This window comes from Tetrao urogallus, assembly GCF_951394365.1.
Source record: "Tetrao urogallus genome assembly, chromosome: 10".
NCBI classification, from domain to species: domain Eukaryota; kingdom Metazoa; phylum Chordata; class Aves; order Galliformes; family Phasianidae; genus Tetrao; species Tetrao urogallus.
The window spans coordinates 9,043,411-9,068,789 of NC_136823.1; the positions used below are offsets into that span (position 1 = coordinate 9,043,411).

The following is a 25,379-nucleotide window of genomic DNA, read 5'->3' on the forward strand; positions in this document are numbered from 1 at the left end:
GACCTCATAGGTAAAGACAGAAATCAGAAATGCAAGCAGTGGTTTTGTACCAAGTAGACTGTAAAGGGGAAAAAATGGTTTCCTCTGTTTGTATATGATGATGCTGTTACCCTCTTTCATCACTGAGTGCTAATGACCAGAAAACAAGAAACAAGGTGTTTTTTTTTTTCTTGAGATGTTCAACTGCTGCAGAGGAAGAAGGTAAAACTGTATCAACTTGTCATGTTTGGTGATGTTCCTTTTGTCTCCCTGTCTCTGAAAACTAAAGGTCCGGCTCAGGAGGTGTACTTACAGGTACACTTAAACTGTTGGGCAGCAAGGATCTTACATGAGTTCTTTATTTTATGGACTGCCACAAATTTAAAAACAATACAAAAAAAACCAGTACTCTGAGTAGGGAAACTAAGAGCCATCTTATCATAACAAAGTGCTTGAAGGTGGTGATGGGTAGGTGTTCGTTTGCTCTCGTTTCACAGACAGAAATTCTGATGCTGAAGAGAATACTTTGTCAGACATAAAGCTGCTGACAGAGGTTGTTTAGAGCTGAGTTGTTGCAGTAAGTTGTTCCACCGCACCTGGTTTTCCTATTTCAATTCTTTGTGAGCCATATCTTAAAGACAGAAAGGTACAAAAAAGCTTCTATACGGTCACTTAGAAAATATAAAAATAAATAATTCAAAGATGGAAAACAGATGTTACAGTCATGGTGCTGTACTTTAAAAGCCTTCTCCTTACAAACAAGAAAAAATGACATTTATTTATTGAAGTGATTTTCAAATATGGTAAAGGTTAATATTGCATCATTGCTCATAAGGGCTAGGCTGCTGATAGCTGAAGCTAATGATTGAGCACTTTGTTAAAAAGTAGCACGCTTTGCTGGTTTGTGTACGGAATTAAAAAAGACAAAAAAAGCATTTTCTCCTTAGGTTTTTAGGCTCTTGAAGTCAAAGGATTTTGAGGTTCTTCAGAATGGAAGCATTAGCATCGTTTTATTTAGAAGAGACACCAGGTTCTGATGGAACTGGGAGCTGGCCAAAGTCTCATAGAAAGATTTGGGTAAAAATGAGAGTTGAGTCCAGTTTTACTTCAGCAACAGTTAATTATCTTTGCTTTTCAAAAGGATGTCTAATGTGGAAGAACAAACATAAAGACTAAAAAAAACCTTAATAAATACCCTTTTAAAACTAAGAATAAATGTCAGAGAATGTAGGTTAAATACGTGCTCTGGATTTCTTCAGCACTTGGATTTGGTATTTGCTGGTTATTCATGTCTCATTCTGAATTTACAAATGGGTACCAGTGGTGGTTCTGTGGAGTTGTGTGTTTTAATTATGTATCATCTTATGGATTCTAAATTTATTATAATTTAAATACAGTTCATGAGTTGAGTTTGCCAAAATTCTGGTTGTTAATGGAAGTCCTTTGTCACCACCTAACGTGAAAGAGCAATACTGTAAATGCCAAATGCAGAATGTTTGGATTTTTGTAATTTGTTCCTATTAAATTTGTCTTAACAAGATCTAATTAGCTTCTACTGAGGTAAGCAGCTTTTTGTTGTGAAAAGCTCATAGATTTTAGTATTTAAAAGCACTTTTTTGAAAATGAAGTCAAAAAGCACTTCTTCTTCTGATCAGATCAAAAGAGTAATCTGCTTCCTAATATCATCCAGACATTATTCCAAACGGGTGTTGTCTGCTTGTGTAGTAACCCAGACCTCAACAGCTAACTGTAAATACGCAGTGACAGATATTGTTCGTATACCTTTCACATTTTTTGTTGCATCAACCTGAAAATAAGCAGATGTAAACTGAAGTGTTTCTTTCTTTACTAGAGCACTTTCTTTCAAAGAGTGGAGGGGACTGCACTTTTATTCATCAGTTCATAGAATGTCAGAGTGAGTACAAGAGTGTTCATCACATTCACTTTAAAAAGAATGGAAAATTCAGACAAGGTGGATAAAACCCAGAATTTGTCACTACTATTCAGTACGTCTGTAGTAGCATTGAACTGAGGCATTGTGGTATTAAGCAGATGCCTGTAGTAGCAAAAGGAAATCTTTGCTTTGGAGGTATCTTTGTTGTGGAAATGCTGATCACATTGTCTTTTCATTTAGTCATTCTTTTCCTCTGCCCAGTAACAGGGTGGTAATGTTGCCACCTGATGTTTAAAGCAGTCTAAGTTTTCATCTGTGTTACAAATTAAGAAGTTGAAAGCCTAACCAGTGGCGTTTTAAGCAAACAACACGGGTTGGAGTGGGCCAGAGATGAGGTAATGATCCCTCTTCTCAGTTTTACTGTGTAATTTATCTGATATTTGAATGTTTTAACATATTTTTCTAATTAGTGGTTACGAAGAACAAAAAGGAAAACTTTAAGACTTGAATTTTTATGTGGAAATTCAGGAGCTTCTTTTAATGAAAATAGATTGTAATTATGTGATGCCAGTCTTTAGAAAGATTTATTGCTCTGGAATGAGAAACTTGTTTTTCAAAGCAAATGGGTTTTGAAAATGAGTAATGAAGCAGTGCAGCCTGTGTATCTGTAATTAAAGTTTCAGGTGTTAATATGTGCTGTCTGATTGGAGAGAGATACTGTTAGGATAGAAAGTGCTGTTTAACTGCAGAGAAAACCCCTTGGTAGCGTAAAGAATTCTTCCACTTCAGATACATAATTTCCATAAATTTGTTTTAAACAAAAATAAGATGATACCTTTTTGACATCGGGCTCTTTTTCTCCTTTCATTTTCAATAGGAAAGTGTAACAATTTTAAAACTCAGAGAAGTCTCATGAATCCTCTTTATTCATTACATGAAAAGAACTGAAGTTCAAACTTCGATATTTGTTTGGTCTACACTGAAAAAAGGTTACTCTGAGTGAGGTTCACATATGAACTGGTTGACTGTTCTCATTGTTTGGGCATTAGCAAAACTTGCAGCAGCACCAGCTTTGCAAGGTAAATGTCAGCAGTCTTGTCTCTATGGAGAAGGAGAAGCCACCATCAAAATTCAGTAAAAGATTTTAGCGTGAAATTGAAGTAGTAAAATATATTGACTTTCTGACCTCAGCATTCTGCATTTTGTGTAGTGTAGACTTTTAGTGCTGAGAGATTTACATTCAGCAGCTGATGTGTTTGTTGTTGGACTAGAAGTTTACCTTTCTCAAATTCACATATTTTTAGACAGGCCCCACAAAATCATGAAGTTAAACAACTTTGGGGTCTATTATTTTAATACTGTATGTGACAGCTGCATAATCCTGCTGCTGCAGCAGTGAAGGTTGGCAGCTAATGGGGTCATCAGAGTCTTAAGATAGGCTGCAAATATTGAATTGTAGGACAACATCACAAAGATTGGCAGTATTGAGGTAGAATGCATAGTTAGCTATACTAAGCTTCTCCCTCCTAATATTTATGTATTCCTTAGGAAAGGACCAGGTTTATTAATAAAATAACGTTCTGAAAATAGGAGTTGCATATTTAAGTAGTCTTATGTAGATTTGAAACGTTAGGATTTGCAAACCATAAGAGAAATGTAAAACGAGAAGAAAGAAGCATGATGCAGTTTGTAGAGAAAGTTCTGACTTCTGCTATGTAAAGAGGAGAGTGTGCATGTCCAGTTGTGGGGAAAAAGCAGTTAAATCAGAGAAACGTGAGCAGCAGAATGAAGAAAAATGCCTTGAGTCAAGGAAATGGAAGTATGTAAGTAGCATGAGAAGGGGAATTAAATGACCAAGTAATCTAATATTCTGTATAAACAATGTTACAGACATATAAGGCAATTGAAAGTGCCTATCAGTTGACAGCAGTCCGATGTCTCAAGATACTCCAGCTCTGTTGTTTTTTTTGGTAGGGAAGAAACAGCAGGACTCCTAAAATCTTAGTTGCAGTGCAGCACTGGTGCTTAACTTCATAGAAACTGGCTTTTTCATTTTTGTTTTGAGTTTTCTTAATAGAGCAGGCCTTGCAACATGGCCCAGTAACTTTCCTTGCTCTGCAAGGAGATGTGAAATGTTATGAAATGATGCACTGAATGATCTGAGAAGTGTGCTACTTTCTGATCATTACATCCAGTCACTTGCTGCTCATTTCATAACTTCTTTCAGTAACCACTGGTGAAATCCTGTGACGTCAACAGCAAAAAAATAAAAGCTACCTTCTTCTAATTAGTACAGGCATAAGTTACTGCCAAATGTGATGATGATTAAGAGACAGGAGAGTCAGTGCAGTGCCAGCTTCCTATCTTTTGTTCCTATTTTTCTCCTTGGGACCTTATTTTTTTCATTTGATGATTTTACATTTATGATTTTAAATGCAAGTTAATCTTTTGCCATTTTGCTAAGTCCACTCTTGCAAGTTTTAAATTCTGTTTCTTTTTATTATTCTATTTATATAAAATGGAGTAGGTATTTAATAGATTGAGTGGCTGCTCCCAACTTTTCTCACCCACAGGTCATAAATCCATTGGAAATTGGAGCCGTTCGGTAGAACCTTTTTCCGGTGGTTTGAAATGAGTGCTGAGGACCAGGTTTCCTTTAGCTGGTCTTCAAAGCTGGCTTCCATGAAAGATTAATTTGATATAAAAACGCAAATACATTGAGCGAGGGCATTTATTTCAAGAATCGTGTCATGCCCAGATATCTTGAAAATCAAACTGCAACAGTAATAGCAACCTAAATCTAAAGGGGATTTCTTAAATGAGAGGAATTGGCTTAAAGATGAAATGCGGTGCTTGACCTTGTAGAAATTATTTCAACAAAAAATATTTTTATTAATTATACGTATCAGCAACTCTTTGGTTTTTAGTAAGTAATTTCTGGATGACATGAAAGATCAAAATCATTTCTTCCAGAAGTTAAAGCTAGGATCCTCACTCTCTTTTATTGTTTGGTGACCAAAAATGCGATCTTGATTCAGCGGAAATGTAGGGCTTTTTTCAAATTCAAATGATCAAGTTTATGAAGATGTGATGCAGATATGTGGGAAAAAAAGTTGTAAAGATACAGGTATATTGACTTTGAATTTCTGATTGCCATCTGGTTCTGCTGTCTTTAGTGAGTAGGGAGGTCAGAATACAGAACAGCAGTATGAGATGCGATGTAGTTTAATGATGTCAGCATTCAGTTTTCTATTTATTATCTAAGTACTCTTAATCGTGCTGGACTAAAATATTTTATGTTGACTTTGAGCTATACGAATGCTTGATTTTTAAAACGCATAGAATGTTTACTCTCTTTTTAAACTATGAGAGGCATCAGCCACCGAATGGAAAATGCTTTCTGTGCCACCCTTGGGTCACTCTGTATGAGGGGTCTTCAGTGTTATTGCTGGACCAGTGTTGGGAGGATAACTTTCACACAAATATTGAAATTAAACTGCCATGGTGGACGTCAAAACATTCAACCACTGTGGAAAAATAAAATAACTGTTTTAAATCTACAGATTTTTTTCTTTAATCATAAAAATGGACAGTTATTAAAAATGTAAGGAGCTGCTGCCACCAAAGTTCAGAGAGTTTGGGAAAGCAGTGAGGTCAATAAGATTAATTTATTTGTTCTGTGCTACAATTATTCTGATTTTAACAGAACAATGCAAAGACTTCGGAATCTGTCAGTCCATGAAGCCAAATTTTCTTCTGTAAACTGGTTATAGAAGTGTATCTTAAGCTGACCACCCAGCATACAGATGATCAGCCCTTGAGATCAAGAAATTGATAGCTACTTTGAGTGCCATGTTTTTACATTCCGTTTATTTTTTTAACCGTTAAGGCAGAATTCCTCAGTATCTTTCTTGCTGTGTTCCTACTGTGACTGCTCTCTTCCAGCCTCAGCTGAGTCCTGGAAAAGCCACACATAAAGGCTTTTCTTTAGATTTATTTTTTTTAGGGCTCATGAAACCTTTGAGTCCCTCTTCACTTGTGGCTGCAGAAGCTTGCTGCCTGCTGTTGTCTTCCCAGGCACAGGGACTCTCAGCTCTGATAAACACAAGCTGGATGACAAGTGATCTCCTGCAGTCTGCTGAGAGCTGAATTCAGTCCTGAAAATATGGAGCACTGTTCATTACTTTTTCTGAAACAGTATTCATGAAATCTTGTAAAAATGCTGCAGGACAGTATAAGAATAGATGGATGGTCTGTCTCTTATAGGCTGGTTTGTCTGCTTGGGGGGGTGGGAATGGGATGGGACAAGTTTCCAGCCATGCAAACAGTTGTTCAGAGCTCAGGTTTTTATGCCTCGGAGCTTGTCCTTTTCCATCCATGGCTGAAAAAGCTGCTGTCTCCCGTCAGCTCTTGGCCTGCTGCTGTCCTTAGCTTGTCATGGGCACAACAGCGTGCTGCCTGAGTGACACTGAGACTTCTTAATCTTCAGAGCTCCTTGAGGCTCAGAATGCCGACTGAGCTCACTATATTTAACTTTAAAAAATTGAGAAGGATTTGCTGCCCTTCAGCTTGTTCAGTGTGACCTCCTGTGCACGCTGTCCGTCCTGTCTTCTCTGAGTCTTGGTTACCTGCTATGAGCGCTCTGCTCAGCTCTGCTGGGCTGTCATGGATCCAGCTGCAAGCCCAGTGTTCCGCTGGCTGTTAGTAGCCCTTGGAAATGCTTTCAGCTGTCTAAAGCAGAACATCTACTGCACTGTAATTGGTGATACGATCTGTGAGATATGTGACCCTCAGTCACTTTGCATGTTGGCATCACCTCGTTGTGAAGAAATTTGAAATAATGAAACCTTGTAACAAGAAAGAAGTTAATTGCTGGGTCAGTAGTCCTTTTGGTGTCTTGATAAATCCAAACCTGTTGTTCACATGGTCATACTGTTTGCCTTCGTGTGCTCACTGCAGTAAGAAGATGTTAACAGTCTAGTCTCAAACTCAGGTGTCTTAGATGTGTTTTACCACCTGACATAAGTGAATAGATTTCCCTGCCATTGCTGTGCAAACTTGCACTGGGGAACCTGACTATAGTGTGTGCACAGCCTTTTGGAAATTTGTTCAGTGCTCTGCACAGTGTAAACTAAGGAAGGATATTCCTGTGTTCCTCATGGGCAGTGATGAAGCAGTTGTGATGTGGAGGTGGCTTCTCAACTGCTCTTACTGTGGCATCTTTGTAGATTTCTGCTATCTGGTGGGTGTTCATTTCAAGCAAACAGCTCTCAGAATTCTTATTTTTGAAAAGTTTAAATTTGTGATACTTACTATTTTTGCTCTCAGGTTGGGGGGGGAAAAAGTTCATTTTAAAAAACAATTGTAACTTTTCATTAGTGAATTGGAACATTAATGAAAGTTAACAAATTGCAGAGGACATATAATTATGTACTTTATCACAATGTTTTACTAGGCTTGAGTGCTTTGTTTCATTATTCCATGCCAGAATAAAGTTGTTGTTCAAGCCTGAGTAGAAAGTAATACTGTCAGCTTTTAATTTGGTCATGGAATGTGGTCTGCGTAGATGTGTGCAGGGAAAAGCTTGCTTAATTTGAGCCTGGAAAGTAACACTTATTTTGTTTGGCAGACAAGATCATAGATGAAGGACATCTAACCAAAGTGGAAGAAACAAAGCTTTTGAAAGGTTAGATTTATGGATTATTTAAGTGTTTTGAAGCATGGTTTTTATATGACCTTAATGCATGTTCTCTGTTAAACTGACTGTTTTGTTGAATATTCATGTAATAAAAACAATCAATGAAAGGGGAGGTATATTGTGTGCTGACCTCAAATACTGTTATAGAGTAAAAAGATTGAAAGGAAACAATTTGCAAGGATGCACTGCATGAACTTCTTTTCTCAACTGAGTTCTTACCAGAATGTACGTTTTTTTAAATTGGAAGTACAATACATATATTTTGAAAATTGATTAAAATCTCTTGTGCCGGCATAAATTCAAACTCGTTTTAGTTAGAGGAGGAAAGAGAAATAATGTTTAGTCTGACTTAAGATGTAAATGAAAGCATATTTCAATTTGATCTGTTTGTAACTTACCCTGGTAATTATTTCAGAACAACAACAACCTCCTAAGTTTGCCTTTTGCAAACTACAAACGTGCATCTCCAACTTTTCACTATAAAACAAGTGGAATACAAAGCTTTAGTTTGACAAGATTTATCTTGCCAAGAAACAGTGATTGTTATCTTGCAGTGTCAAAACTGCCAAAAAAAAAAAAAGTTTTGAAGTATGTAGGTCACTGTTTCCTGTGTGTCTAATAATGTAAAGCTGGACTTGCAGGCTGACTCTGCTTCTGTAGCTTTTTATTAATGTCTAGACATGCTAACACATTTCTTTGTCCTTCTGCAAAGTGTTACTGCACTGAATAAATGTTAGCTTGGCTAAAGTCCTGGTGCTTTAGAGACTTTCCTCCTTCTGTATGAAATTGCATCTTCAATTTGTTTCTGTAGGTGTGCAAACTATAGACAAGGTGCCATATTTGGCAAAAGAATGCATACAATAAGTGTAACTTAACACTTGCATGCCAGTTAACTTGCAGTACGACAGGCTATTTTTAGTGTTTGCTAATGTATTCAAACTCTTCAAGTACGTATGATGTCAACACGTTTTAATATACTTCATCATTTTGGCTATATTTATTCAGCTTAGTTTTATTATGGGAAATAGAAACAACTGCTGTGAAACAACTTAGTACAGAAATCGGTTTTGTGCTTTCGACCGTGGTTGCAGCATAGGAAGCAGGGCTCTAAACCATCTGTCTTTTTTACTTCTGCCATTTCCAACACTTACGTTTGCACGTCTTTCCTCTGGTGCCTGCTCTTGGTGCCTGGATCAGGGGCTGAGGGGGAGGGGAGGCAATTGTACCTGAGAGCAAGTGGGAGGGGAGCATGGGAGGGAGGAGAGGGGGAGAGAGAATTAATGCAGGGCTTGGAGCTCACTGCTCCACTTAGCACAGAACAAGGAAGCTGTGTCCATGTATGACCTGATATGGTAAGGTTAGTTGGATGCAGATACTGCTCAGCTTCGCACTCGTGGACTGGCCACTAAGACAGACGGCATGGGTGAGGCTTTCAGGATATACTTTTCTTTGTACCTAAGGTTTAAATTTTTTTTACGGTTTTCATGGCTGTCTTGTGGGTTTAATTCTATTTGATACATGTAAAATGATTTGATACATGTAAAATGCTCTGTACTGTGATGTCTTCACAATTTGTTTTTAGGGAATAACACTTCTAGACTGGGGCAGTACTGTTTTTACTTAGCAAAGAACCACCCCAGCCATCAAATTCCTTTAATAATTAAATTCCTTTAATAACTGCTTCAGTCACTGTGAGCTTTGAAGTCAGCTGAAGGCATGTGATTTATGTTTGGGAAAGCTGCCAGGCCTGAACCCCTAATGCACTGTGTCAGGATGCCTTCCCCTTCTCCCTCTCCAGTGATTTCAGTCCTATTGAAATAGGAAGAGCCTGGCTCTTGATCGGCTACTTTGCTTGTACTTGTCATCTTCTGTTTTGTTTAGAAGTTTGTGTTCCAGCACAGAGAAAGAAGACTCTTCATGTTACATAACAAAAATGCGTTCTTGCTGTTAACCTGTCATCTTGCTCGTTTCCCAGTGTTGCATGTTTTCATTTTTCGCTTCTTGTTTAGGCGGCATTCAGTTCCTTTTATTCTCTTGTTATTTGTAGGAACAATGCCCCCCGACTTCCTCATGACTCCTGCCTTGTTGTGTTTATTGCTTGTTGTCAGTGGTTTCTAACAGTATTCATGTAACACACCTTATTGTTTATTATTGTGCATCTTCTGTTCCTGGTCCTCCTCTGGCACTTTTCTTTGCATCTACACTATCTGTATGTGAAGAAATTGTGTTCACTGTGCCTTTTCCACATACACAGGCATCACTCCTACCATGTATAATGTCACAACGATGCCTTTGGTATGTGTGCATGTCACTCTCTTTACCTGGGTATCATACTCAGGTAGAACATGTGTTAATCTGAGGCAGCAATGCTGTCAGACCATGGCTGGGTGCATATGGTTAGCCAAGAAAGACTTCCCTCTATTCAGCTTCACTTGCATGTTGGTGACTTGGAGCTGCTGAACTGTCTTACAAGAGTCACCTCACCTTCTGAAAATATGCTCCTCATTAAAAATTGAGAAGTGGTGAGAAGGCTGCATGGCTTCATTAAGCTGAATGTGATGATAGGGTGGGTTGTATGTGACTAGTTATATTGTGAAGGTTTGGGTCTGTTTGGTTTTTTGTTTTGTTTGTTTGCTTTTTGGTGGAAGAAGCGTAGCAAGTGCCTTCTGGAAATACAGTCTAAACTGAAAATTCTTTCTGTAAACTAGTTACTGTATTCTGTACTGATCCATGCTACACTTTTTTTTTTTTTCTACAGAGCAGTATATACAAGGCTTGCTGCTATTATTTTTTTGTTCAAAATACTGAAACAGTTTCATTCATTACAGCATTTTATTTCTGCCTCATAACAGTATCTGCATTGTTCTATATCTCTTTTCGTATTTGTTCTCTGATTGGATAAAACAATCAGCTTTTGCAAAGAGTTCCAACTGGCAAGAATACAGCTGTACACAAAAGATCAAGCTGTGCATGAGACAGTTGCATCCCCAATTAGATGCTAGGCTAGATTAATGAGTTCAGGAAACTGAATCCATTTTACCTCAGGTTTATGAAGAAATAAGCAAACATCAGGTTCTTAAGAGCTTTTTTCAGTTCTTCTTTCTAGTGACATTTAACAGTCCTATAGATATATCTACATATATATAAGTCAGGAGCAAAGCGTTTACACTGTACTTGATTCTCCCTGTCTCTTACAGAGAACCAAGCAAGAGTGAGAGAGTCAGATTTGTCAGACACTCTTAGTCCGAGCAAGGAAAAAAGCAGCGACGACACTACAGGTAAACATTGAACTGAAGCCTTGCAAAATCTAAATAGTTTGAATTAAATCACTTAATCATGAGCATTTTTTAAGAGTGGAGAAGGCTTGTGTTATGTATTATGAGACACATACATTTTAAGCAGTATTGTCTGCTTTCAACCTTATAAGAAATTGCTGTAAAATAAGAAATATATAAAAGCTTCTTTACTTAAAGAATACAAATATAAAAACTGTCAACAATCTGCCTGTTTTCTTACAGTGTTTTTTTTCCCAGATGCCCAAATGGATGACCAAGATTTGAATGAACCTATTGCTAAAGTAGCTCTTCTGAAAGGTAAATTTATTTTTGTAAGTTTAAATACATGTTCTACATGTAAGAACGTAATCTGTATTTATAAGTTAGTGTTCCTGTTTTGTTTTTTTTTTTTAATCAAATGTGTGCTAATATTGAGACTCATGAAATATTTAGGTCATGTTAGTAAGGAATAATTGAGCTTAAATATAAATAATGTTTCCTTTGGATGGTATAAAAGCGTGCTGCTGAGAGTTAGTATAGGAATAATTTGTTAAGCAAAAGCTCTACTTACCAATGCTGTTCTATGAACTTATATGTTATAATTTCAAGTACTGTTGAGAAATAGTATTGGCATTTGCTCTAGTTAGGGCTGGTAATCACTGAGAAAAGAGAATGGAGAAGATTCCTCCATTACTGAGAAATGCTTTTGAGCACTGCCAACTTTTACTTCTGTAGCTTCCCTCACTGTCAGAAATGCTCCTGCTAGTTTGACGTGGTATAAAAATTCTAAAATCTTTTTTATAGTTAATGCAGTGAAGACTTGAGATCCTCATTTGAACTGTATTGAACCTTGGTATGGTCTTCATACTTCTAAAATGATATTATTTACTGCTGTTTGTACTAAAGCCGTTTGTACTGTAAACTTAATTAGCAAGCTATTTACATGTTCATGGTCTGAATAATGTGGGATATTGTTACATTTAGGGTACTGAAAGTTAACTTGGCTTTATGTACTGTTATATGTTAGAAAATATCTACACAGTGATGCTTACAATGGTATCACAAGTGAAAAGAAAGTGACAGCTCTTCATATTTTTGAAAGGCAGGAAACCATAATGCAATTTAAGAGAACTGTAAAAGAGCTTTTTCCTCTATTTGCTTACACTTCCCTATTTTCTGATAGAAAGGAATTAAAAATATATGGTACATGTATATATTTTTTTTCAGACAAGAAACCAAAAATTGAATATGATATTTTCCAGTAAATTTCAGTTCAACATAGCTTAAAATAATTTAAGTGTTCAAGTGACCACTTCCATTTAGGTTTTATGTTAATGTCTCTATGAATAGCAATGAATAATAATGCCTATAACCTTTCTGTAAAGTGTATTTATAAAACAAAAACAGCTCACTATCTTAAACAAATACTGTGGGGAAGAGGACAACAACAAAAGAAAATACATCAGTGGATCTACTGACTTAATGATATTTCTACCTTTCTGAATTGTAAAAAAAAGAAAAAAACTATAAATATAGGGAGAGATACCTATCTATCTAAATATAAATACGTATTTTAATCATTGAAAATGACTGCTCCCATGTAGCCAGCTGAAGACTGCTCATGTTTGGCTGGATACCTTATTTGTTCTCTGCTGGCACATTGAAAGTAGGCAGTAGGTAGGTCTACTACTCTTAGGTTGAGAATCTGTGACTGACTTCTGCCTGAATGCAGATTAAGTCTTGGTAGGCCCTGTCAGGTTGCCTGCAGTAGCCCTAGGATGAGGTAAGGCTGTGAGCGTTCTGTTTCTCAGCGTTGAAGGTTGGCATGTCCTGTCAAGAGTTGGATGTAGTTACACTCGCTCCGTCTAGGGAATGTGACCAACTCCTGATAGTTTTATGGTTTTGTTGCCCTCTTATTTTTCTTATGTTTTAATAAAAAATGTGTTTGAAAAACATTTTGTTACAAACATTAACTATGTTACACATGCAGCCCAAGACTATTCCTCTTCACTCAGTGTGGTCCAGGCAAGCCAAAAGGTTGGACGCCTGTGGTCTAGGGTATGTTAAACTGAGGAGAAAGAGTAACTGAGCTCTTCAAAGACTAAAATTTTCTATAACATGGAAACATTCTTGTGCTCATGTGGATGTTTGGCATTGTTTCATTTGTCTTCATCCAGTTGAAAAATGCCTATTTGCTATTGAATTACATGTTATAATTAACTAGCATAACTCTTCTTCTCTTGAGGCTATTTATGGACATTCCTAGTTTGCTCTCATGAAAACATTTAAAAATATCTGTACAATGAATCATATGCCTGTGTAATTTTTATGAAGAGTCCTTAAGCTCAAAGTTTTATTTGCAGTTTTGTCAGAGCTACTTCATGTGCCTGATTTTGCCCTAAAAAGGATCTTATTTGCTACAGAAAGACTTTCGAGTGGGTTTGTTATGCATTCATATAATTAAGGAAGAGTGAGAACATTTCGGATCTGGCAGCTGTTTGGAATGCGGAAATGGCTGCTGGAGAAGGCAGTGCTCCTTTCTGTTTAACTGCTGGAATGTGGAGCACAAATACACGGAACAAGAAAATGATGAGATGTTAAATTGCTGTAGTTTCCTCCAAGTGTATTTTCCATCAATAAATTCTGAGTGCATTCAGGATTTGTTTCAACTTTATACGAGGCAGAATCTGGCAAAGATGAGGAAGGGGAAAAACTTGCACAGATTAGCAGAGCTGCTTGTTTTTTTCAAGAGGTAAACATCTCTATGGGCCATTTATAAGAGGTCCTTGGACATTTCTATATAGGCTGCCTGTGACTACTTATTACAAAGAAAAATTGCAAAGCTGAAAGCAAGTATATGTTCAACAGATGGTTACAAGCAATAAATGCCATTGGAAGTTCAATGATCTTGTCAACTTCCTCGTGTTTGTCCGTAACTCCAACATTGATCCATGGGATCTTATTATAAATGTTTACTGAATAGTTTAGTTCTCTGAATAGTGTTATTTTAGTTAATAAACACTGAAAATTAGCAGTGGAAAGCTTAATAACCATTTGTTAATTGTTGCAGTAATAGCCAACTATACATCTCATGTGTATGACAAAAATTCTTAGGTGGCAAAAAAAATCTGATTTAGTACTTAATCTAGCAGCTGGCAACCCTGCCCGTGGCAGGGGGGTTGGCACTTGATGGTTTTTGAGGTCCCTTCCACCCCAAGCCATTCAGTATGATAAATTTTCTGTGAATCTTACAAAGCTGAAGATAACTCGGGTTTTTAATTGTCTTACCTGAATCACACGAATGCTCTGAAGATATTCATCTGAGTGACCTCAGGAATCATGTCCTACTCTGAAAGGGAACTGTTGTGAGACTTGGGAGAAATACCAGCCTATTGCTGCCACAGGCAGGCAATGGCTGAGACATGAATGAACATCACAGCCTGTGCGTGCTTCCATAAGCTCTCCTATCAAAACAAAAATAGAAAAACACGTAAACAAAGCTTAGTTAATATCTTCATTCTTGTAAAATGTTGATTTAATCTCAGTTTTGCTGGTCTTTTTAACTAAAACCTTATCGGTTCTGAGGTTGCAAAACCCCAGTTTATGTTAGATGGAAAAAATGCCTTCAGACGCTATCGTAATCTTTAAGGATCTGGAAGTAGTTGCTTTTCCTCAAAACTGACCTATGGGGTAGAGTTCTTTATGAGGGAGAAAGTGTTGAATGTACGTTGAGAATGATTTGTTACAGACTGCATTAACTATTCCTTTTTATTTTTTTTAATCTACCAGTGGAGGAAAAGTTAAAGATTAACAATCTGGTGTTAAGGAAAACATGAGTGTGTAGGGATAGGCGTGGGAAAAGTGGGGTGACGAATCTCTTACAAGATAGCAAAAAATCTGGTCACAGATGAAAACTTTTTGTGAGGATGGGTGTTTTTATTGCTTTTGTTTGTTCATTTGGTGGAGTTTGTTTTTTTTTAGTTACCTTAATGGTAGAACTCTGCTTAGATTTCTGAGAACAGTTACTCCAGTATTGAATACGTGATGGATTATGTCTAAACCAAATAGTGGTTTTACTGGTTATGAATATAGCAATACCATCAAGATACTGTTTTTCAGATCCCAGTGTTAGCACTGAAGTGATGTTTGCTTTGCACTAGAAGGCATGAAAGAAATTGTCAGTTTGTGAGAGACTGAAAACCTGTTTTTTTTTCCCATAGATGTGATTATATTTATTAGCTTTTGGTTTAGAAGCTTGTCAGGTGTATGGTAACTACCCTATTGCATTTGAGTAGGAAGGAGTTCTTACCTCGACATGTTGTCTCTCTGCTAAACTGATTATGCTGTCCCATAAGAATTCCTCATCTCCTTTAAAGCTGTGTCATCTTTCATGATGTGTCCTTTCACTGATTTGAAAATGCTGTCCACTAGGATGTTCATTCAGTGTGCCTATTGTTTGATTCGGGACACTGCTTCTTTATGCTTCTTTAATTTGAATGTAATTTGTCAACTCCTTCATCCATTTCTTCTGAGCAGTCTCATTAAGGACTGAAAGTCTAATTGCCACAAATCTTTATCCATGAGAAGCTAGGAACAAAACATCTCCAGTAAAGAGAAATCTGGACTAGAAATTATAATAAGCTTATAAAAGAAAGTATTTGGATGAAAAATTGGGTCCTCTTTGTTCTTTCTGCTCTCATAATTTTTTCTGAAAAAGCCTAAAAGTGCATGTGTTTCCATATCCCCTTGATCCCTTCAATTCATTACTGTGAGAATGGGAAAGACACAGCCTCTAAGAGGAACACAGTGTGAGAACTTTAGAATAATTTCATTCGTTTCCTTAATGGAGAAAACATAATTTACCTTTTGGGTTTTTGTTCTCTGCAGTCTGACTCCATCTTAAACCTGCAGCAATGGATGTTTATCAGCCATAGGGCTGTGTGATGTGTGTACCTTCTTGTTCTGCCTTTCCTGTTTTCCATCATGTCCTGTGAACCTTTCACTGATTCTCCTCCTTTGCCCTTCTCACCTAGCCTGGGTGCATTAAAAAGATGATGGTCAGCAGGTGAAGGGAAGTGATCCTTCCCCTCTATTTTGCCCTGATGAGACCACATCTGGAGTGCTGTTTCTGGGCTCCTCAGTTCAAGAAAGGCAGAGAACTGCTGGGAGTGTCCAGAGGAGGATCACAGTGAGGGGCCTGGAGCATTTCCCTTATGAGGAAAGGCTTGAGAGACCTGGGGCTGTTCAGCCTGGAGGAGACTGAAGGGGGATCTTATCAATGCTTATAAATATCTAAAGAGTAAGAGTCAAATGGATGGGGCCAGCTGCTTTTCAGCAGTGCCCAGAGGCGGAACAGAGGGCTTTGGGTACAAACTGGAACATGGGAACTTCTGTCTGAACATAAGCAAACCTTTTTTACTTTGAGGGTGACAGTGCACTGGAACTGGCTGCCCAGAGAGGTTGTGGAGACTTTCTTTGGAGATATTCAAGCCCTGTCTGGAAGCCTACCTGTGTGACCTGCTGTAGGGAACATGCTTTAGCAGGGGGTTGGGCTTGGCAGTCTCCAAAGGACCCTTCCAACAACTACAATTCTGTTATTTGTGATATAAAGGTTTATTTCTCTACCTATGTGGTCTATTAGTGCTGCTTATACTTATGACAGATCTTTCTGCACAGGCGCTGCTTAGGAAGAATTTGGTGTGAAAGTGCTTCTTGCCTTCCATTCCTGATATTACAGATGCCTGCAGGCTAGGGCGTTGTCTTCCTCTTTATGTTTCCGCATCTAATTCCTAATATGCACCCATTAGATGACAAATACATATTTGTCATCTTCTGTATGATTTAAATTATCCAAAACCTTCAGCTTTAAAAGTGTTTGACTTCCATGACTGTACATCATTTCCTGTAATCAATCCCAAGAGGTATTTTGCATGCGTTTTTAATTAATTCAAAGCTTGCAGGGAAGAACATTTTGATGATTTAGTTTCACATGGTTGAATATTTAGATACCTGATTGTATTAGAGATGTGCCTAATAATTTAGTAAAATATTTAAGGGCAAAATCTGGCCCTTAGAGGTCACTGAAGAAAACAAACAGGTCTTCATTGAATCACAGAATCACGAAGGTAGGAGAAGACCCATAGGTCACCAGATCCAACCATCATCTCACACCACAAGTCCACACTAACTCGTGTCACTAAACACCACGTCTGCCTGTCTGAAAAAACACAGGTGGCAATGCCACCACCTACCTGAGCAGCCCATTCCAGTGCACGGCTGCACATTTTGTTAAGTAACTCTTACTGATACCCAGTTCAAACCCCTGGCACAACTTGAGGCCGTGTTCTCATCCTAACCTTTTCTTCATTCTGTTCTAGTGAATTCCCTAAGTTTTCATTTTCTTGTAGCTGAGGTTCACAGAAGGAGAGGAGGGGAGCGAGCAGAGTGGGCTCAGGGGTTGTGTGGCACAGAGTTCTTGCTCGAAGTGTGTGCCAGGGGAGGAGGTTACAGTAGCTTCCTTTTAAAAGTAGACAAGTAGTTAATGCAGTCAAGGATTGTCTTGCTGACTGTTTCTTCTTTTATGTCAATACAGGCAGCTTTGCTAATCAATGCAGCGTTTTTAAAAACTCTTGAATATGTGTGTTCTTTTTATTTTACTGCATGTTTTCATAATTAATATTTTAAAGTATGTATGTTTTCCTCCTTTTAAAATATATTAATATTTTTTCTAATATTTACCTAATCCAATTTTGAGTTTACTTAACTAACTGTGGATTATTTGAATAGAAAATCACCAGACATCACATAATAGTGCAAAATAAACTGTTGTAGAAATGTATGCTTTAAAGGAAATGTTCTTTTGTCAGATGAACTTCAGGGTGCACAATCAGAGACTGAGGCTAAGCAAGAAATTCAGCAGCTGCACAAGGAGCTGATTGAAGCCCAAGAGCTAGCTAGAACAAGTAAACAAAAATGCTTTGAACTTCAAGGTGAGACCCCGATCAACTTGGTTAATAGGGTATCCTTGAAAACTGTATTTATCAGGTAGTCTTAGAAGGGGTTCTGGTTTTGTTGATTGTTAGATTTGGTTCCTAACAGTCCCATCTCCTGCACAGAAAGTTTGTTTTGTTTTCTTTTAATATATAATCAGATTGAGCCCCTGACTTTTTCAGTCAAGAATGACCAACTTCTTTTCATAGTACTGAAGTACATGTGAGCTCCATATATTTTATTCTTATCAAATATATTCTAGAATTATTGATTCACCCATATTTCAGTCACATAATGCATGTAGTATAATGCATTCAGTGATCATCCTTTTAAATATGGAGCTGTATCTTTGTCATCAACAAAACTGGTTGTTTTTAACAAGTAGTGTAGTCTAGTTTGATTACATACTGTTCAGTGTTCTAAGAGATATTTACAGCTTTTTTTGCTTCCCACCCCTATGCCAGCTGCCATTTAGCACTCATAGTTTCTGGATCAGACAGATGATTGTATTAGTTTCAAATTAATTGCAATACTACATGATAATGGAATAATATCTCTAATTTGGTGTTTTTGTTAAACTACTTACACAGTTAACTAGCTTTAACCTACTGGAATAATCTGATTGTTTTAATCTTTTTGGATAAGAGGAAGTCATGACTAAAACTAATTACAGAACTGAAATACTTTTTACTTACAAACTTTTGGGCACATTCACTTTCATTTATAGCACTATTGGAAGAAGAGAGAAGAGCATATAGAGTACAAGTTGAAGAATCTAACAAGCAAATAAATGTTCTGCAAGGTAAGAAATAACTTTTTCACTCCACTTTCCTAGGGAAAATATATAGCTTTAGCTGTTTTCATGTTAGTATAAGCACAATTAAGGAAAATGTTAAGTGAATGTATGTTTAAATTTTTTTTTTTTTTTTACAATATCTCTGAATTATAGTTTAAAATATTACCTGTCGATTTCTATTTTTAGTTGTAACTTAGAAAATGCAGAAGTTATCTGTAACATATTCCTCTTCTCCCTCTGTCTTCAGTACTTTTTTGTCAGCTTTGAATGATCCAGGGATTCTTACTATTTTACTTTACTATTTTATTTTATACTTTTTATACTAATTACTTACTATTTTATTTTATTTTACAATTCTTAGTGTTTTACCTTAAGCATTCAGAGGCTTTATCCTTTTGTTCTTCTCAGTCTCTTCACTTTATTGATAGAATCCTCTTGAATCATTTTTAATCCCTCCAAATCTCATTTAACCTTAGTATGCTGTACAATTTCTTCAACAGGGACATTGTGCTCTATGAAAAACAGTATGACCACTATCATGCTTCTTTCAGCCCAAAATAATTACACCAGAATTCAAATCCAGTGATTTATGTAACTCTTATTCATAACACAGAAGCTATCATTTGCAAACTAGTGAAGCTCTGTATTGACAGAAAGAGTGGAACTAACCAAGTCTGTCTTGATATGGATTTGTTGAATCCCTTAGCTTCTTCTACGTCCTTGTGTTGCCTGCTGTCTTAAAAGAATTGTGATAGCTCAAGCTCGTTAGTCAACAGGCTGTCATTCCTGCCTTTAAATCAATAGGGGTTATACTAGGACTCTTCCTTAGAGCAAACATTAGTGTGAATACCAATTGTGAATTAGGGTGTGGATTGTTAAACATGTAGAACCTTCATATCTCGTTCAGCTTGAGCAGAATGATGGTTAGAAGACATGAACAGACAGATGTAGTAACATCTATGTTTTTTTTCCTCATAGGAAATAAAAATGGTTTGCTAAAGATATTTTAATGTATAGTAGTTTGTTGTGAGATGTGATACTTGATGTATACCAGGTACATTCACTGAGAAGCTTGTGTGATTGCACTATTTCATAGGGATGTCAGCAAAGCATATTTAGTTCTTCTGCTATTGCTCCTCTAAGGAAGAGCTTACATCCCTTCCAACCAGAGAAGTTGTTAGTTTTGAATTTTGTCCTGCTAATAATGAAAATCTTCCAAGAAATGAATGCTATAGCAGAAGTTAAAAATTACAGTCTGATGGGCAGTTGTATGCAGAGCAAAGAAATATCTATTTAAAACAATTTCTCTCTTAAAAAGAGAAAAAAACCTAAATGGTGGAAGCTTGCCAGAGCCACGCTTAACTGTGGCTTTATCTCTTGGATGCTTTCCAAGTGAGTTTTGCAAGTGTTTTTTGCTCATTACTCCATGCAGTTTAAGGCATTCTGATGTTAGTCATGGGCTTGCTGCTTCCCAAACTCTCAGGGTGTGGCGTATCTCAAACTTGGGAAAGGTTGCCGTGATGTCATTGCTCTCTCTTGGCAGCCTCTGAACTGTAGTGGAGCAAAAAACCTGGACAGCTTCATACAGTAACGTTTCTTGAAGTATTTCCATGGAATCAGTATTTTAGGTCAGCTACTTGGCTTCTGTGTTCATCATACAGAAGAGAGGGTGCCATAGAAACAACTGAAATCCTGTCTCTACATGTGAAGCTCCTTAGATGAGCAGATAGGTAAAGCAAGGAAGTCTTTGTATCTCAAGTAACTAGCTACAACTTAAAAAAAAAAAAGTGCAACATTCAGTTCAGATGAGGTAATGGTTTACATAATTAAGATACGTAATGGAAGCTTTATTTCTAATCACCCTTCCAAATTACACACAGTGTTTCAGAGACCACTCCAGTATTCTTCCTGTGTAAGGTACTCTTACACCTCATCAAACTTTAGAAACACTTGTATATTTTTGTATGTTTGTTCATGTCCTGCTTGTTTTCATGCCTTAGAATTTCAAGGCAGAGATGTTCATAAATAAGACAGAAAGAAGAAAACGAAAATTTCTTTGGAAAACTGCTATTACTGAGGAGCAGGAAGTTAGTTGAGCTTGATAAAGAAGATAATACAAGGAAGATATGGGTTGAAAAATCACTCCTTTGCTTTTTGATGGACTCCTGTTATGTTAGCAAGTCTAAACTCTTGGTGCTTTAGAAAAATATTGTTTCCTAGCATAATGGTTTGGGATGTTCAGAGCTTCTAATGAAACAATACGTGGCAAGGCAAAGATTAATGTTCTGCTCTCTTACTGTCAGATTGTTCTCATCTACTAGTTTGATTACTTTTCTATTAGAATAATTGTATAGAAATTGTTTCCAAACTAATGGGATGGTAATAAGCCTCATATTGCTCACATATGCAAAAATGCATTGTGCTGTTGTCTGTTATGGAACAAATGTATTGCTTCACCTGAGACAAGATTGCTGTGAAATCTACTTAGTGCAGTCTGTAATAGCCTGTGTGTATTGCAATACGTAATAGCTATTGTGTTTTTTTCCATGCTGTCTTTTCCTTTCAGTTGTTCAGAGATTCTTTAGTTCATCTATGAGATAAGTCTTGATAAAAGCCTTGCTGGAGCCTGTTCAGAGGAGGGGAAAAAAGGTTGCCTTTTCTTTACTGTACATCAACTAGCAGCAAAGTTTCTGATTATACCTATATAAAGAATTGTACTTTTATCTCTCTACATGAAATGATGGAAGGGCATCGAGCATCACACATAGCTGTCGTGAAAGTCTCTCTTGAGCAGTTTTTATGCTGTATCAGTTTTCAGCATGACTCATTTACACTCTGTCATCTTCTATAATGGATTGAAAGAACAAAAATAACTACAAGAAATCTGTGAAAGCTACTCAACCTTGGTTATCTCTCCAGTGCTTTCTGCTGTCCTTGTTTGCCCTTTGCTTCAGAAAACATAACATGCAGCTATAAGAATATAATTCTTACCCTCTGGTATTTTGTATCAGGGAAACAAAGAAATTTGATCTTTTCTTCTCAGAGCAGTTCTGAATTAATTTTGGTAATTGCTTTTTCCAATGATTGAAAATCATTGAAATACATGCGAACGTTGATTGGTGTACTTCAAAAAGATACACAAAAAACACTTGGGAAATTATACTTTTTGCTTCCATCAGTCAGAGCTTAACTATTTTACCCTTCCTACTGTAAGTATTAAGTATTTGCACAGGATTCTATTCTATTGCATATTTATGAAAAATAGTCATGCTCAGAGGAGATGTGTTTAGCAACCAAACAGTTTTGAATGGGAATAATTTAAAAGGTTTGCTTCATGCAGTTGAGAAATGCTGAATAGCCTAACACTTATGTGACTGCAGCATGTTTACGGTCCGTCATGAACAATAAAGGACCGCTTATGGTTCAGTATACTAGGTGCAGCTGTCACTTTTCATCCAAAATCCAGCTTGACCTTTGCAAAATACTTTTTGCAAAGAAGTGATTTTAATTCCTTTACTACAAGTTTGGAGAATAAAGCACAAGCTAGACTCTGTGCCTCAAATGTTTAAAGACATCACAAATTAACTCCAACTGCTGAACAGGCAGATGTTTCCAATGTAGCTTTGCGGATCTGTTTGGCTTGTCACAGAAGCTTTCTTTCATTCTGTCTTGTCCCCTAATCCCCTGCATCTTTTTCTATAATCCTTGTTTTGCTTACAACCAAGTTGGATCTAAATCTTGGTTTCAGATTTCAGGAGAGTTGCTTTTATGTTACACAGGAGAACTCTGTCTAAGAATGCTTTGTCTGACCCTAATTCCAGTTTCTTTTAACTCTGTCATGCATGACCTCATGTCTTTTTTAAAGGAAAATCATTTGATAAGGTTAACATACTTTTAATTGCATTAGATTTCTTTAGTCCCATTAAATATCAACAAGTTGATATTTTCAAAAATACTTTAGTTTTTCTGTAAGCACAGGTTATAAAATCATAACAATGTGTGTTTTCCAGCTCAGCTACGGAGGTTACAAGAAGATATTGAGAATCTTCGTGAGGAGAAGGAGAGTGAAATTTCTAGCACTCGAAATGAACTAGTCAGTGCTCAAAATGAAATTCTGTCACTTCAACAAGTAGCAGAAAAGGCAGCATCAGAACGAGACACAGATATTTCTGCTTTGCAAGATGAACTACAAACTGTGCGAGCAGAATTGGAGCGGTGGCGGAAAGATGCCTCGAATTATGAAAAAGAAATTGTCAGTCTACAAGCCAGTTTTCAGCTTAGATGTCAGCAGTGTGAAGAGCAGCATAAGGAGGAGGCTGCTCGTTTGAAAGGTACTTGCTTAATAGGATGTCACAGAACAACACTAACAGCATCATCCTTCCCTTCAGTTAGCTTAGATGCACCTCTGATGTCAAAAGTAAGCTGAGTATAATGGTGCTTGGTAAACTTGTGCTGTTAGAGGAATTGGTACAGCCACAGTTTTCCAAAAGAACTTGCATAAGATCTTTATGAGGAAATATATATAATTTAAGCCTGTAAATGGACAGCTTCTCAACTTTTTTATAGCAAAGCTTCACTTGAGACAGTGCTGTATGGCTCAATAAAATTGTTAATGCAGTCTCCATCTGTGTTACAATACATACGAATTTACGTTACGGAATTAAAGTTTTATTCTGGAAGCATGATGTAGAGATACAAAAGCATTTTGTACAGATCTATGAGACTCATTTATTTGTGCTTCACTTTACATACAGTGCACTCACAAGGACTGGTTGAGAGCCACTCTTCGAGGCCTGTAGGCTCAGGTCTTGAACAATCTGCTAAGGGAGCTGAGGAGCTGAAGCATTGTACACACTGCCAAGAAGCTGGCATATGTAAAATTTGTTTTGAATTCTAGGTCACTCAATCTTTGTGAAGCTGTCAGAGAAGCTTTTTCCAATTCAGATTATAAAATTGATCATTGATAAAAATTAATTTTGCCATGGATTATTTCAAAGGTCTCATTTTAACCCTTTAGCTATTGTTTTAAATGTTCTGTTCCACATAGCAGAGACATGTATCTCATTATTGTTCATTACTTTCAATTTGTTTCCTATTTTCTGCCAAGAAATGAGCTTCTTCAAATATGCTTTTCTGTCACTGCTTCTAACATACTGGAGTAGACCCATAAACGAGACAATTTTCTACTGCTTTGTACCTTAAAGAAGCTCACATTAAGAAGAGCACTAGCTTGTATGATGGCACACAAACTATTCCTAACAGCAAGAGATACAGTTGTATGTTTCATAGATCCTTGTGATAGAATTCATGTAACATGATTAAAATCATTTGAGATTTACAGCTAATGGCAGATTTTTCCAACATTGACTAGTGGGTCTGCTTGACATATTAGTGAAATTACTAATTGTTAATTGCTTGGATTAAATATTATTAATTACAGGAGAACTTGAAAAGTTGAAGGCAGAGTGGACTGCTCTGGAAGCTGAATGTGTTACGCTAAGGAAGGAAAACACTTCACTTGCATCTGAGCTTCAGCAACAAGAGAAGGAGCTTTCTAGGTAAGGGAACAACAGGCTTGTCTAGGAAAGTATCAGAGAAGCTTAAGAAGATTATTACTCTTTTTTCTTTCTCAAAGTGGTTCTTAAATGTCTGATGTGTTTGTGCTAAATGGGTTGAGAGTTCCTTAATGTCACAATTTTTGGCAGAACGTGCTTTCATATCAATTAGTTATAGCAAGCTTTTTTTTTTTCCTCTGCAAATGCTTCTGTATTACTGCTCAGGTATTTTAGAAGGTATCCTGATTTATTTTGCTCTTGTCTTGTGCCACTGAAATAAGCAAAGAAGCATGTGTGCAAGCAACTGAAATGCTTCTAATCACCTTGGACAGGCTTCTTCCTTCAAATCACGAGTTAGTTTCAAAATGCTTTGGAATATATAATAATGAATAATAAAGTAGATAAGAAACTAAAGACATGAGGAAGAAAGTATTTATAATCTGTAATATAACTTAATTTAAACATGCAAAAATAAGTGCATGTGTATTTAAAAGCAAGTCTATGGCCTATCTTTTACAGCAGTACTTTGTGCAGGAAATCAGTGTTGATCTTTTGTTCTGTGACTGCTCCAAGATGATTTCTCCATATTAAATAAAAATAATGTGAAGCTCAGAGAACAAAAACTGGTTTTAAACAAATAATTTCTGCTTAAATTTGAGGTAGAAGAGGAACCAATTGAATTTTGTTTTTCAGCTCTCAGAAGCAGAGTTTAGCTCTAACCAGCAATATAAGTGTTCTTGAAATGTCTCGAAAAGAACTTGAAGATCAGATGGGATCTTTGAGAGAAAAACATCAGCAGGACGCAGCCAGTCTAAAAAGCCAGCTCAGTGAAGCTGAGAGTCAAGCAAAGGATGTTCAGAAAGAGGTAACAGAACATTCCTGCTTTGAATTAATCCAGTGCCCTCTGACTTTCCTTTTATTTCAATATAAAACAAGTAAAAACTACAAATTTTTTAGTAATTAAACTTTTTCTTCCTTTAATTGCAAGTACTTTTGTGTTAGCTAACAGTATATAAATGGGGAGTCAGATCTTGAAGGAAGACTTAAAATAAAATGGCTTGTGTATCCATTCTGGGAACTTCTTAAAGTTTACTTTCATGCATCACCTTGGTGAATATACTTATAAGCTGGTCTGTCAGGTGAACCCTTATTCAGAATGTTTCTGATCATCACTGTAATTAAGTCTTGCTAT

At 36.8% G+C, this 25,379-nt stretch overlaps 1 protein-coding gene across 22 annotated transcripts in view; it reads left to right on the forward strand.

The window, feature by feature from the left end:
• Positions 1-25,379, forward strand: part of SLMAP (sarcolemma associated protein) — a gene marked incomplete at both ends in the record, with an annotated part of 74,940 nt that overhangs the window by 44,214 nt on the left and 5,347 nt on the right. For 8 of the 22 annotated variants that reach the window (XM_079540218.1, XM_079540229.1, XM_079540234.1 and 5 more), the window contains 9 exons: positions 1,832-1,894; positions 7,503-7,559; positions 10,769-10,849; positions 11,105-11,164; positions 17,713-17,835; positions 18,564-18,638; positions 22,643-22,963; positions 24,073-24,190; positions 24,881-25,052. In XM_079540218.1, coding sequence (XP_079396344.1) covers positions 1,832-1,894; positions 7,503-7,559; positions 10,769-10,849; positions 11,105-11,164; positions 17,713-17,835; positions 18,564-18,638; positions 22,643-22,963; positions 24,073-24,190; positions 24,881-25,052 — 1,070 coding nt within the window. Of the gene's footprint in view, positions 1-1,831; positions 1,895-7,502; positions 7,560-10,768; positions 10,850-11,104; positions 11,165-17,712; positions 17,836-18,563; positions 18,639-22,642; positions 22,964-24,072; positions 24,191-24,880; positions 25,053-25,379 lie in introns of those variants that run through there. The other 14 variants (XM_079540219.1, XM_079540221.1, XM_079540237.1 and 11 more) reach the window with 5 other exon arrangements.